The sequence below is a fragment of the Salmo salar genome, chromosome 13 (assembly GCF_965601325.2).
Source record: "Salmo salar chromosome 13, fSalSal1, whole genome shotgun sequence".
NCBI lineage: Eukaryota > Metazoa > Chordata > Actinopteri > Salmoniformes > Salmonidae > Salmo > Salmo salar.
The window spans coordinates 11,179,077-11,194,798 of NC_138303.1; the positions used below are offsets into that span (position 1 = coordinate 11,179,077).

Genomic DNA, 15,722 nt, shown 5'->3' on the forward strand with positions numbered 1-15,722 from the left:
CATCACTCATTTTACCCATTCAAACTCAAATTGAAGGCATCAGTAATGAATACTACTGTAGTGCATTTTTACACCAATAGGTATTAGATGATGTTGTATATGTGGTGTTGTTTTACAAACGGTAAAATAGAACTCTTTCTTTTGTACTGTAATCATGTACTGTAGTATCATGGCTTTTTTTGATTTTTTTGCGGTAATAAAATAGGCTTACTGTACTTAGCCCTGAAGACAGTAACACAACATGATACAATCATTCTCATACCCTTCCCAGATAATACATTAGGTTCAGTTCAGAGTTTACCCAGGGAGAAAATGTGTGTTTTCACAGTAACGTTACATTGTAGCTCTGTAGTTCAACCTTCTCTCTAAAACCTGAGGAGATGTTGAGTAAAATCTTTGGCATTAAACTGTCAGTCCGGGCCCTGTGTCTCTTGCAGACCTGGGTTCAAATACTACTCAAAACATGTCCAATAGTTTGACCGTTTGCTTCCAGATGGGCAGGGTTAGAACTTTGGAGAATAATCCATTGGTTCCATTGCGCTGATCATGGATCAGTTTAGCCATTTATACCCTAATGAATAAGATGATATGGACAGGGAGGACCTGATCCTAGATCCTATGCTTTATGAACCAAGTCTGTCCTCCTGTCAGACTCTAAGCAGAACGGAGACGCCAACTTGGCTCTGTCGTCGGATGAGGGGTGCAGCCTGACCCAGCCGCTGTCACCCAGCGAGAAGTGGAACCTACGGCACGGCCATGGCCGCAGACACGCTCGGTCGGTCAGGGGGAACAAGGCCACCAAGAAAGAGGCAACCTGCTTCCTGCTTACCTCTGGGGACTTCTCATGCACTGGAGGAGAGCACACCATACGCACTGGTAGGTTGACCCACAGACAGGCACGCAGGCACTGACACTCCTCTCTCTCTCTCTCTCTCTCTCTCTCTCTCAGAAACATGGAGCCCACCATTCTCAACCATAGGTCCTACACACAACGCACACTCTGAATTAGAGGAACGGATGGGAATGGTAACTGTGAATACAATGACAAAGGAGGCTGCAGACTCGAGGTCAATAGGTCGAAACCTAGACAACCTCAAAGCCATACTACTCATTGTATCCATTATTCAGAACCTTCTTATCCTCACCATGACAACCCTGAGAACCATAACATCCCAGAATAGAATAAGTCATGTTTCACCTGAAGCTTTACTGGAAAATCTATTGATCAGCTTTACATCAACTATCTGGTTCATCAGTGAGGCACAATTTAAACTCTGTGGGAATAACCCTTAGATGAGCACTGTGAGGCAGTAGTCCCAGGTCTGGTAACAGCCAGCTTCAGAAGTAGCATCATTTACATTTTTACATTTCAGTAATTTAGCAGATGCTCTTATCCAGAGTGACTTACAGTAGTGTGTGTATACATTTTCACTCTGGTCCCCCCGTGGGAATCAAACACACAAGCCTGGCGTTGCAAGTGCCATGATCTACCAAGTGAGCCGTGTGTATGTCCCTGTCCTTGTCCCCTGCTCCCTCTCTCTTGATTTGATAAATATGTTTGTGATGGCAGGCTACACATCCTCAGCCCTCAGGTAAATATTTACAACATCAACTCACCTTTTTAGCAGCTTTTAATTGGTGGAAATGGTATGGCACAATGTGGTTTTATCATTCACATGGTATGACTAGCCTGCTTTGAAACAGGATGCTTGAAGGGGTTGAATGAGACAGAAATGATGTCGGAGTAGATTTTCTAGCGTTTGTATTGTGACGGTATACCTTCTCAGGTGAATACTAGCAACACAATACAATGTATTTTTTGGTGGTGCATGATTCAGTGTTTTATCATTTAAATCAAGAGTTTGATTTGAAACAGGAGGCTTGGAGGCATTGAACAAGACAAGAGAAATACAGAAAAGCCTCTTCCGATAATTCCCTTCATTACCATCTGGCTGTCAGACTGGCAGCAATTATTCTCTGCTTGAATAGGCCTGCTGCTGCCTGAAATACATACACACACACACACACACACACACACCACACACACACACTGTGTAAAGCATCTCATCACAGCTCCCCAAAATCCCCAGAGCCTGGAGTGACAACCCGACTCTATATTTGGACGTAATGGATTCATTTTTCACATCCTGAACAAACATTTACCACCCATTAGCATCCTGAATCTTATCTACAGATGGTGTGTGTGTGCGTGTGCGTGTGTGTGTGCATACAGTGGTGCCTGGAGAAGTGGGTATACTCAAATCTTGCAAAAATGTCCCAAACGGCCCGCCCGAGAAACAGTGACATTACCTAAAATGATGATTTCCACATTGTTCTTTCAGAGTCAGGCCAACCCAAGCTGTACTGTTCAAGTAGGCTATTAGTAGGCCTACTATTGAAATAGATAAATGAGGCTGTCAACTGAGTCATAAATGCACAGGTTTCAAATTTGTTTATTTTTTTCCCTGTGTCAACTAAATTGGATGTTCTAAGTAAATCCATAACAATGTTTAAACCACGTCAGGAGACCACTTTGAGGTCTGGGAAAAATCTAGGGAAATGTCGATTTTTTTTTTTTTTAGTAAAGTTACTAAAAGTGCACAGGCAACTAGCACTGTTGTTTGGTTAGCACATGAGATGGAGTGTGCAAAACAAATGGCTACTGGATTGATGCAAATAATCATGCTATCATCATGCCAGGAAGGCCTAGCTAGTTAACATTTTATTGAGAAGGTTTTTGGGAAAGCCTTTCCATAGAGCAGAAGATGGTTCCCACTGGGAAAAAAAACTGATTGAACCAACATTGTTTCCACCTCATGTCAACCCAAACAAGGCAACGGTAAACATGTCTTCTCCCATGAATGATGCAGCGCACCCCCCCCCCCCCCCCCCCTTGGGCCAATCAGTGTCATTTAGTAAATGTTGGATCTCTATGGCAAGACAAGTAATTCACCCAAGTTTAGTCAAAATGGGGCCAGTAGTGTCTGAGCTATCACGTGGGTTAGCTATAATCATATCCCTGAGCATGTGTGCCAAATTTCATCACTCTGAGTCAAACAGATCAAGAGATATAAACATGTGCCTGTTATAGCACCACTGTGTGGTCGATATGAATGTTATTACATATGTTGAGTCTTGGCAGTGTTTGCAACATGTGCACCAAATGTTGTTACAATACGAATATCCTTGACTGATTTATGTGCCAGACCACGCCCACTTGAATGTTTATTGGTCAGTGTTGTTTTAGGTACTAGTCTGGAAAATATTGCGTTGAGAGATATTTGTCCATAGATACCACATATTAGGTTTTGTGCAGATCGGTCATTCAGTGCCAGAAGAGTAGCGTTTTAAGTGTTTTTCACAAAATTCTAAATGGCGGAAAATACATCATGGCAGATCTTAAACATTCACGTGGGAATCTGAGGCAAATTTGCTCCTTGTGAGGAGAGGGACCTATGTACCGAATTTCGTGACTTTGGGTCAAACAGGGTGAGGGGTGTGACCTTTCAAAGTTTGCATTTTTTATATCTTGTTATAGCGCCACCATCTGGCCAATCAGTGTCATTTTGTTAATGCCAGATCTCTATTTCAAGATGCATCATTCACCCAAGTTTCGTCAAAATTGAGCCAGTGCTATCTGAGATATTGTGTGTGACTAACTGGTACGTCCTGACCATAGAAAGCTTTTATTTTTCTATGGTAGAGTAGGTCAGGGTGTGACAGAGGGTTTTGTCTAGTTTATTTATGTCTATGTTGGTTTTAGTTTCTTTTTTCTATGTTGGGGGTTTTGTCTAGTTTATGTGTTTCTATGTGGGGTGATCTATGTGATCTCCAATTAGAGGCAGCTGGTCATCGTTGTCTCTAATTGAGGATCATATTTAAGTGGTTGTTTTTCCCACCTGGGTTTGTGGGAGATTATTTTTGAGTAAGTGTATGTTGCTCTTCTTCGTCACGGTTTGTTGTTTTGTGTATTAGTTTATTTGTATGTCTTGCATAGTTTCACAGTTTATATAAAATGTGTAACGAAACACACGCTGCGCCTTGGTCCCATTCTTCAGACAACCGTGACAGAATCTCCCACCACCAACGGACCAAGCAGCGTGGTCAGGAGGACTGGACCTGGGAGGAAATCCTGGATGGGGCAGGACCCTGGACAAGGCCCAGGGAGTATCACCGTTCAAAGGAGGAGATTGAAGCAGCGAGTGCAGAACGGCGATATTACGAGGCGTTATACCATCACGGCAAGCAGGCAGAGACAGCGAGAGAGGAACGGCGACAAAACGAGGAACTAGCATGGCAACGACGGAAGCCCGAGAGGCAGCTCCAAAACATTATTTTGGGGGGGGGGGGGGGGGGGGGGAGTTTGGTGGAGTCAGGTTTGGGACCTGAGCCAACTCCTCGTGCTTACCGTGGAGAGCTGAGGGGTGAACCAGAGCCAGTCAGGGAGACAATTGAGGAACTCGACGCCAGATTCCAGAGAGAGGTGTTGGCATTGAGAGCGCTGCAGAGCGGGCGTGCTGAGGAGCATGAAACCAGTCCGGTGTCATATGCACCAGTTTCACGCATCTGGCCTTCAGTGCGCCTCCCCAGTCTGGTACGTCCTGTGTTTCCTCCACACACTCGCTTGAGGGAGCGTGTGACCTGTCAGACACCATGTTTCGCGGTGATACGCACGGTGTCTCCAGTGCGCATTCACAGCCCAGTGCGTCCTGTGCCAGCGCCCCGCACTTGCCGGGCTAAAGTGAGCATCCAGCCAGGACGGATTGTGCCAGCCCTATGCTCCAGACCTCCAGTGCGCCTCCACAACCCAGTACGCCCTGTGCCTGCTCCTCGTACTCGCCCTGAAGTGCGTGTCACCAGTCTGGCGCCACCTGTGCCAGACTGGAGCCTCCTGAGACGGCCCGCGGTCCGGAGCCTCCTGAGACGGCCCGCGGTCCGGAGCCTCCTGAGACGTCCCGCAGTCCGGAGTCTCCAGCGACGTCCCGCAGTCCGGAGTCTCCAGCGACGTCCCGCAGTCCGGAGTCTTCAGCGACGGTCCGGAGTCTTCAGCGACGGTCCGGAGTCTCCAGCGGCGGTCCGGAGTCTCCAACGGCGGTCCGGAGTCTCCAACGGCGGTCCGGAGTCTCCAACGGCGGTCCGCAGTCTGGAGTCTCTGGCGATGATCCACGGTCCAGTGACACGAAAGCAGAGGGATCAGCTAGCGGAGTGGGGGCTACACCCCGAACCGGAGCCGCCTCCTATGCTGGCGGATAAGCAGGATGTGAGGGTTCTTCATCCCACACCAGAACCGCCTCCGATGCAGGAGGATCCGTGGGATGTGAAGGTTCTTCGTCCTGCACCAGAGCCGCCACCGACATTAGACACCCACCCTAACCCTCCCTGTTTTTTTGTTGTTGTTTGGCGTAATGCGTTCGGAGTCCGCACCTTTGGGGGGGGGTACTGTCACGTCCTGACCATAGAAAGCTTTTATTTTTCTATGGTAGAGTAGGTCAGGGCGTGACAGAGGGTTTTGTCTAATTTATTTATGTCTATGTTGGTTCTAGTTTCTTTTTTCTATGTTGGGGTTTTTGTCTAGTTTATGTATTTCTATGTGGGGTTCTAGTTGTTGTATTTCTATTTTTTTCGGGGGGATGATCTCCAATTAGATGCAGCAGGTCATCGTTGTCTCTAATTGGGGATCATATTTTGGTGGTTGTTTTTCCCACCTGGGTTTGTGGGAGATTATTTTTGAGTAAGTGTATGTTGCTCCTCATCGTCACAGTTTGTTGTTTTGTTTATTAGTTTTGTATGTCTTGCATAGTTTCACAGTTTAAATAAAATGTGGAACGAAACACACGCTGCGCCTTGGTCCCATTCTTCAGACAACCGTGACACTAACGTACGAATGAACGTACTAACGTACTAACGGACGGACACATATCAACAATCCCCTCACAGATTTTATTGTGGGGGACAGCTGCCTAGCAGCCAAAGGCATTATCGTAGTCATATTAGCAACCTATGCTAGTTGTTGCATCTTTAGATCTCCCCTCTTTCTAAATTTCGAACAGATATTTCCATCTCTGTCCATGAAACCACTTGCATGAGCGGTGCTCATTTTAGAACTGTTTTTTTCCCCCGCAAATTACATTTTGGAATATATGCACGTAGGCCTACTGCCGTGTGCACATTACTGCGCCTAAAATGTGAAGAAATAATAGTTTATCAACATTTTAAGCTAAACATTCTGATCTGTTCCATCAGCCTTAATAATTGATACGGTGTATACCTCCACTACACTACTTTGATACGCATCATGGGTATTAAGAAGCGAGTATACACAATATATAACAATATTACTAACTTCCCTCTCCTTGCCCCACCCTGGGCTCGAACCATGGACCCTCTAAACATATAGACAACAGTCACCCAAGAGTATCGTTACCTATCGCACAGCAAAAGCTGTGGTCCTTGCAGAGCAAGGGAAACAACTGCTTCTATGTCTCAAAGGAAGTGATGTCACCAATTGCAATGCTACTAGTGTGCACCGCTAACTAGCTCGCCATTTCACACCAGCTACACTCATCCCCCTTTGACCTCCTCCTTCAGAGCCCAACTGAGTGATCCGTGTCACGGCACCAATGTAACAGTATCGTTTCCGTCCTTTTCCTTGCCACAACCTGGGCTCGAACCAGAGACCCTCTGAACACATTGACAACAGTCACCTCAGAAGCAGCGTAACCAATCGTTCCACAAAAGCCGCGGCCCTTGCAGAGCAAGGGGAAACAACTACTTCAAGGTCTCAGAGCGAGTGACGTTGCCGATTGAAATACTACTTGCTTGCACCGCTAACTACCTAGCCATTTCAGACCGGTTACAAATGCCCATTGAAAAATAAATGGGTATAGAGCGTACACCACTGTGTGTGTGTGTGTGTGTGCGTGTGTGTGAGTCTGTGTGATGTGTTCTGAGCTATGTACCCATAGTATTGTCGTGAGACAGACAAGACCTCAAAACTCATTAGAAAAGACCACAGATGACTCACTTTTCTAAAGGTCTGATGTGAATGTCATCTTGGTTTTTCACCCTTTCTTTCTCACACACACATATCAAATGAAATTAGGGGAAGGGGAAAGGGGATACCTAGTCAGTTGTACAACTGAATGCATTCAACTGAAATGTTTTTTTAACCCAACCCCTCTGAATCAGATTTCAGTGTTTTGATTCAATCCTGGCCAAGTATGGAGGAACGTGTTGAGTGGTGGAGATGTGAAGAATTTGATTGTGTAGTGTTCCATTGCTCTTGGCTGATATAATCCATAATTATTCCAGAACTTTAGTCAAGAGGATGAGAGGGGATGTGTTATTGATGTGTGTAAACCTGTTGTGACAACCAAATTAGACTTTCTTTATTCTATCTTGCTCTAAGGTCAACTCTGCCTCAAGGGCAAGAATTCGGTAGAGCTGCACTCAGAACAAGATTGAATAAGGATTTTGTTTTTTTAATAAGGAACTACACTGAGCCTTGTCCTCTGAGTGATAAGCCTTGTGATTCTTCTCATCCCTCCCTGCCCCCTGCCTCTGACTCTGCCCCCCGATGATCCTCTGCCTGCCTGTCTTTCCTCTGCTTGAGAAGCCTTGTGATTCTCCTTACCCCCTTCTGGCCCATGCCTGTCTACCAGCCCAGAGAGAGAAAGAGAGAAAGAGAGAGCAGAGAGAGAGATAGAGAGAGAGAAAGAGAGCGCAGAGAGAGAGAGAGAGAGAGAGAGAGACCACAAATTCCAATTGGCTATACTTTAACTTTTTAACATCATCCTCAGCTCTGGCAATTTCCCCAATATGTGGAACCAATCCACAAAAGTGGAGTCAAATTTGACCCCAATAACTACTGTGGGATATGCGTCAACAGCAACCGTGGGAAAATCCTCTGCATTATTATTAACAGCAGACTCGTACATTTCCTCAGCAAAAACAATGTACTGAGCAAGTATTACATTGGCTTTTTACCAAATGACCATCTATTCAGCCTGCACACCCTAATTAACAAACAAACAAACCAAAACAAACGCAAAGTCTTCTCAGGCTTTGTTGATTTAAAATAATATTTTGACTCAATTTGGCATGAGGTTCTGCTTTGCAAATTGGTGAAAAGCGGTGTTGGGGGAAATACATACAACATTATAAAATGTACACAAAAAAATTGGCAAAAAAACATCAATTTCTTTCTTCAGGGCCATGGGGTGAGACAGGGATGAAGCTTGAGCCCCACCCTCTTCAACATATACATTATATCAACCAATTGGAGAGGGCACTAAAACAGTCTGCAGCACCCGGCCTCACCCTACTCGAATCTGAAGTCAAATGTCTACTGTTTGCTGATGATCTGGTACTTCTGTCCCTATCCAAGGAGGGCCTACAGCAGCAACTAGATCTTCTGCAGAGATTCTGTCAGACCTGGGCCTTGACAGTAAATCTCAGTAAGACAATAATAATGGTGTTCCAAAAAAGGTCCTGTTGCCATGACCACAAATACAAATTCCATCTAGACACCGTTGCCCTAGAGCACACAAAAAACTATACATACCTCGGCCTAAACATCAGCGCTACATGTAACTTCCACAAAGCTGTGAACGATCTGAGAGACAAGGCAAGAAGGGCCTTCAACGCCATCAAAAGGAACATCAAATTTGACATACCAATTAGGATCTGGCTAAAAATACTTAAATCAGTCATAGAACCCATTGCCCTTTATGGTTGTGAGGTCTGGGGTCCGCTTACAACCCAATAATTCACAAAATGGGACATACACCAAATTACACACAAAAATATCCTCCATTGTACAACATAAAACACCAAATAATGCATGCAGTGGAGAATTAGGCCGATACCCGCTAACGACCATAATCCAGTAAAGGGCCGTTAAATTCTACAACCACCTAAAAGGAAGCTATTCCTACACCTTCCATAACAAAGCCATCCCCTGTAGAGAAATAAACCTGGAGAAGAGTCCCCTAAGCAAGCTGGTCCTGGGGCTCTGTTCACAAACACTAACAGAAACCTACAGAGCCCCAGGACAGCAACACAATTAGACCCAACCAAATCATGAGAAAACAAAAAGATAATTACTTGACACATTGGACATAATTAACCAAAAAAACATAGCAAACTAAAATGCTATTTGGTCCTAAACAGAGAGTACACAGTGGCAGAATACTTGACCACTGTGACTGACCCAAAATTAAGGAACACTTTGACTATGTACAGACTTAGTGAGCATAGCCTTGCTATTGTGAGAGGCCGCCATAGGAAGACCTGGCTCTCAAGAGAAGACAGGCTATGTGCACACAGCAAATCCTATTTTGATAAACTCCCATATCTATTGGGTGAAATACCACAGTGTGCCATCACAGCAGCAAGATTTGTAACCTGTTGCCACAAGAAAAGGACCACCAGTGAAGAACAATACCATTGTAAATACAACCCACATTTATTTTTATTTATTTTCCCTTTTGTACTTTAATTATTTACACAATGTTACAATAGATGTAATATGACATTTGAAATGTCTCTATTCCTTTGGAACTTTTTTGTATTTTTTATTTCACTTTTGTTTATTATCTATTTCATTTGCTTTGGCAATGTAAACATATGTTTCCCAAAGCATGAATTGAATTGAATGAGAGACAGAGAGAGCAGAGACAGCGCGAGCAGAGAGAGAGCGAGAAAGAGAAATAGAGAGTAGAGATGGAGAGAGAGTAGAGACAGAGATAGCAGAGAAAGAGCAGAGACAGAGATGGGGGGAAGACAGAGAGAGAGACAATGATAGAGAGAGAGAGAGAGAGACCACAGCATCACCAGCCACACCCAACCAGCGAAGACCACCTCAAGCAAACCCTGGCCACACCCTATATAGCCCCCCCCCCCATATCAGACCTATGCCCCTTCTGCCCACACCATGCCCCACCATGCCCCTGCGGCAAGGACCTCAACATGACAGCAGGACATATGCCCAGGCCGTGAGCAGAGCAACAGGCCCAACCCCCACTATTACACCTGCCCAAGCCCCATCCTGCGAACTAAGAGGTATGTATCAGGTGCTCAACATGCTCTGTTCACACCTACTGTGATGGTCCGGGCCTAAACCACACGAAAACAACACTAGACACTATGGAACACAAAGCTTTTACTATCTCATCCTGTAATATAGAAGGTTTGAGGTCATCTGCATTTGGCCTAAAGAGCAGGAACTCAGACTTCATCAAATAAATCAGAAATACAGACATTGTCATCCCACAAGAAACATGGTATAGAGGAGACGGACCCACTGGTTGCCCTCTAGGTTACAGAGAGCTGGTAGTCCCATCCACCAAACTACCAGGTGTGAAACAGGGAAGAGACTCAGGGGGTAGGCGAATTTGGTATAGAGCAGACCAAACCCACTCTATTAAATTAGTCAAAACAGGAACATTTTACATCTGGCTAGAAATTAATAAGGGAATTATCTCAACAGAGAAAAATGTCCTCATGTGTGCTACCTATATCCCCCAAATGGAATCCCCATACTTTAACGATGACAGCTTCTCCATCCAAGAGGTGGAGATCAACAATTTCCAGGCCCAGGGACATGAACTAGTCTGTGGCAACATAAATGCCAGAACTGGACAAGAACTTGACACCCTCAGCACACAGGGGGACAAACACCTACCTGGAGGTGACAGCATTCCCTCGCCCATATGCTCCCCCTTAGACACAACTACGACAACATAACCAACAAATACAGGTCACAACTCCTGCAGCTCTGTCGGACGCTGGGTATGTACATAGTGTTAGGTTCTAATGCAGAGTAAAAACTCAAAGGAAACCAAAGCTCAAACCAAGTTTATTCTTTCCAGAGGGTCAATACAGCTGCATTAGACAAAGACATGGTTCCACCCGTGGTAGTATTCATACCCCACTTTGGGTGGAGTCTCCTCCTTATCGCCAAATATTGCATCATTATTTCCTGTCAGGAAGCTGAGTGATATGGGCCTTAAACGGTTCCTCCCCTTATCTGTACTGCCATGTGATTGTTTTCCCTGCCAAGCTTCATCATGGCACCCCTCATGTCTCTTTTAGAACTAATGATTAATAATAGTTAAAGCTCATAAATCCTAACCTATCAGTAGTCAATGGTAGGCTTTGAGGGGACTCCTATGGTGTGTACACCTAATGCTCGTCTCTTGGCAGTAGTACTGTAAACTACTTTATCACTGACCTCAACCCAGTCTCTTAAAGCATTCAGTCAGTCCACTGACAGCCCTATCAGATCACAGCAAAATCACACTCTACTTGACACTACTTTGATGCCTCAATCATGAGGCATCAAAGCCAAATGAACTGAGTAATATTAAGAAATACTATAGATGGAAGGAAAACAATTAGGCAACAACAAATTCAATCCCTTCTAGACAATTTCCTGGACAAAAGGTTTCACTGTAAGAGTGAAGGTGTAAACTTGGCAGTAGAAAACCTAAACAGTATATTTGACCTCTCAGCTTCCCTATCAAAAATAATCATTTCAAGCAGACAACCTAAGAAAATTAACAACAATGACAAACGGTTTGATAAAGAATGCAAAAACCTAAGAAAGAAATTGAGAAACCTGTCCAACCAAAAACATAGAGACCCAGAAAACCTGAGCCTACGCCTTCGCTATGGTGAATCACTAAAACAATACAGAAATACACTATGGAAAAAGAAGGAACAGCACATCAGAAATCAGCTCAATGTAATTGAAGAATGCATAGAATCTAACCACTTCTGGAAAAATAAGAAAAACTCTAAACAAACAACAACACGAAGAGTTAGCTATCCAAAACGGAGATGTATGGGTGAACCACTTCTCCAATCTATTTGGCCCTATAACAAGGAACAAACAAGAAAAACATATACATGATCATATACAAATCTTAGAATCAACTATTAAAGACTGCCAGAAACCACTGGATTCTCCAATTACATTGAATGAACTACAGGACAAAATACAAGCCCTCCAACCCAAAATGGCCTGAGGGGTTGATGGTATCATAAATGAAATGATAAAATATATAGACCACAAATTCCAATTGACTATACTTAACCTCTTTAACATCATCCTCAGCTCTGGCATCTTCCCCAATATTTGGAACCAAGGACTGATCACCCCAATTTACAAAAGTGTAGAAAAATGTGACCCCAATAACTACTGATTCAGAGGGGCTGGGTTAAATGCGGAAGACACATTTCAGTTGAATGCATTCAGTTGTACAACTGACTAGGTATCCCCAGTACAATAGACCACATATTCACCCTGCACACCCCAATTGACAAACAAACAAACAAACCAAAACAAAGGCAAAGTCTTTTCATGCTTTGTTGTTTTCAAAAAAGCTTTAGATTCAATTTGGCATGAGGGTCTGCTATACAAATTGATGGAAAATGGTTTAGGGGGTAAAACAAATGACATTATAAAATCCATGTACACAAACATGGAAAGAATTGGCAACAAACCACACATTTCTTTCCACAGGGCTGGGGGAGGGGGGTGGGGGGGGGGGGGGTGATACAGGGATGCAGCTTAAGCCCCACCCTCCTCAACACATACAGTGAGGGAAAAAAGTATTTGATCCCGTGCTGATTTTGTATGTTTGCCCACTGACAAAGAAATGATCAGTCTATAATTTTAATGGTAGGTTTATTTGAACAGTGAGAGACAGAATAACAACAAAAAAATCCAGAAAAAAACGCATGTCAAAAATGTTATAAATTGATTTGCGTTTTAATGAGGGAAATAAGTATTTGACCCCCTCTCAATCAGAAAGATTTCTGGCTCCCAGGTGTCTTTTATACAGGTAACGAGCTGAGATTAGGAGCACACTCTTAAAGGGGGTGCTCCTAATCTCAGTTTGTTACCTGTATAAACGACACCTGTCCACAGGAGCAATCAATCAATCAGATTCCAAACTCTCCACCATGGCCAAGACCAAAGAGCTCTCCAAGGATGTCAGGGACAACATTGTAGACCTACACAAGGCTGGAATGGGCTACAAGACCATCGCCAAGCAGCTTGGTGAGAAGGTGACAACAGTTGGTGCGTAAGTCTCGTGTGGCTCAGTTGGTAGAGCATGGTGTTTGCAACACCAGGGTTGTGGGTTTGATTCCCACGGGGGACCAGTATGGAGAAAAAATGCATGGAATGTATGCATTCACTACTGTAAGTTGCTCTGGATAAGAGTGTCTGCTAAATGACTAAAATGTAAAAATGTGCGATTATTTGCAAATGGAAGAAACACAAAAGAACTGTCAACCTCCCTTGGCCTGGGGCTCCATGTAAGATCTCACCTCGTGGAGTTGCAATGACCATGAGAATGGTGAGGAATCAGCCCAGAACTACACGGGAGGATCTTGTCAATGATCTCAAGGAAGCTGGGACCATAGTCACCAAGAAAACAATTGGTAACACACTACACTGTGAAGGACTGAAATCCTGCAGCACCTGCAAGGTCCCCCTGCTCAAGAAAGCACATATACATGCCCATCTGAAGTTTGCCAATGAACATCTGAATGATTCAGAGGACAACTGGGTGAAAGTGTTGTGGTCAGATGAGACCAAAATGGAGCTCTTTGGCATTAACTGAACTTGCTGTGTTTGGAGGAGGAATGCTGCCTTTGACCCCAAGAACAACATCCCCCACCGTCAAACATGGAGGTGGAAACATTATGCTTTGGGGGTGTTTTTCTGCTAAGGGGACAGGACAACTTCACGGCATCAAAGGGACGATGGACGGGGCCATGTACCGTCAAATCTTGGGTGAGAACCTCCTTCCCTCAGCCAGGGCATTGAAAATGGGTCGTGGATGGGTATTCCAGCATGACAATGACCCAAAACACATGGCCAAGGCAACAAAGGAGTGGCTCAAGAAGAAGCACGTTAAGGTCCTGGAGTGGCCTAGCCAGTCTTCAGACCTTAATCCCATAGAAAATCTGTGGAGGGAGCTGAAGGTTCGAGTTGCCAAACGTCAGCCTCGAAACCTTAATGACTTGGAGAAGATCTGCAAAGAGGAGTGGGACAAAATCCCTCCTGAGATGTGTGCAAACCTGGTGGCCAACTACAAGAAATGTCTGACCTCTGTGATTGCCAACAAGGGTTTTGCCACCAAGTACTAAGTCATGTTTTGCAGAGGGGTCAAATACTTATTTCCCTCATTAAAATGCAAATAATTTTATAACATTTTTGATATGCGTTTTTCTGGATTTTTTTGTTGTTATTCTATCTCTCACTGTTCAAATAAACCTACCATTAAAATTGTAGATGGATCATTTCTTTGTCAGTGGGCAAACGTACAAAATCAGCAGGGGATCAAATACTTTTTTCCCCTCACTGTACAGTACCAATCAAAAGTTTGGACACACCTACTTATTCCAGTGTTTTTCTTTATTTTTTACTATTTCTACATTGTAGAATAAGAGTGAAGACATCAAAGCTATGAAATAACACATATGGAGTCATGTAGTAACCAAAAAAGTGTTAAACAAATCAAAATATATTTTATATGTGAGATTCTTCCAAGTAGCTAACCTTTGCCTTGATGACAGCTTTACACACTCTTGGCATTCTCTCAACCAGATTCATGAGGTAGTCCCCTGGAATGCATTTCAATTAACAGGTGTGCCTTGTTAAAAGTTCATTTGTGGAATTTCTTTCCTTATTGCATTTGAGCCAATCAGTTGTGACAATGTAGTGGTGGTATACAGAAGATAAGTCCATATTATGGCAAGAACAGCTCAAATAAGCAAAGAGAAACAACAGTCAATCATTACTTTAAGACATGAAGATCAGACAATCCGGAACATTTCAAGAACTTTCAAAGTCTCTTCAAGTGCAATCGCAAAAACCATCAAGCACTATGATGAAACTGTCTCTCATGAGGACAGCCACTGCAGAGGATAAATTCATTAGAGTTACTAGCCTTAGAAATTGCAGCCCAAATAAATGCTTCACGGAGTTCAAGTAACAGACACATCTCAACATCAACTGTTCAGAGGAGACTGCGTGAATCAGGCCTTCATGGTCAAATTGCTGCTAAGAAACCACCACTTAAAATCACCAGTAAGATAATTGCTTGGACCAAGAAACACAAGCAATGGACATTAGACCGGTGGAAATCTGTCCTTTTGGTCTGATGAGTCCAAATTTGAAATTTTTGGTTTCATACGCCGTATCTTTGTGAGACGTAGAGTAGGTGAACGAATGATCTCTGCATGTGTGGTTCCCACCGTGAAGCATGCAGGACGAGGTGTGATGGTGTGGGGGTGCTTTGCTGGTGACACAGTCACTGATTTATTTAGAATTTAAGGCACACTTAACCAGCATTGCTACCACAGCATTCTGCAGTGATACGCAATCCCATCAGGTTTGCGCTTAGTGCGACTATCATTTGTTTTTCAACAGGACAATGACCCAACACACCTCCAGGCTGTATAAGGTCTATTTGACCAAGAAGTAGAGTGATAGAGTGCTGCATCAGATGACCTGGCCTCCACAATCACCCGACCACAACCCAATTGAGATGGTTTGGGATGAGTTGGACCGCAGAGTGAAGGAAAAGAAGCTAACAAGTGCTCAGCATATGTGGGAACTCCTTCAAGAATGTTGGAAAAGCATTCCAGGTGAAGCTGGTTGAGGGAATGCCAAGAGTGTGCAAAGCTGTCATCAAGGCAAAGGT

General features: G+C 44.0%; 1 protein-coding gene across 1 annotated transcript in view; it reads left to right on the forward strand.

Moving 5' to 3' along the window:
- The window catches only part of kcnc4 (potassium voltage-gated channel, Shaw-related subfamily, member 4), a 67,802-nt gene that overhangs the window by 39,094 nt on the left and 12,986 nt on the right, over window positions 1-15,722 (forward strand). The window contains exon 4 of the mRNA XM_014134361.3: window positions 652-876. Within this exon, the coding sequence (XP_013989836.1) occupies window positions 652-876 (225 nt within the window). The remainder of the gene's footprint in view (window positions 1-651; window positions 877-15,722) is intronic.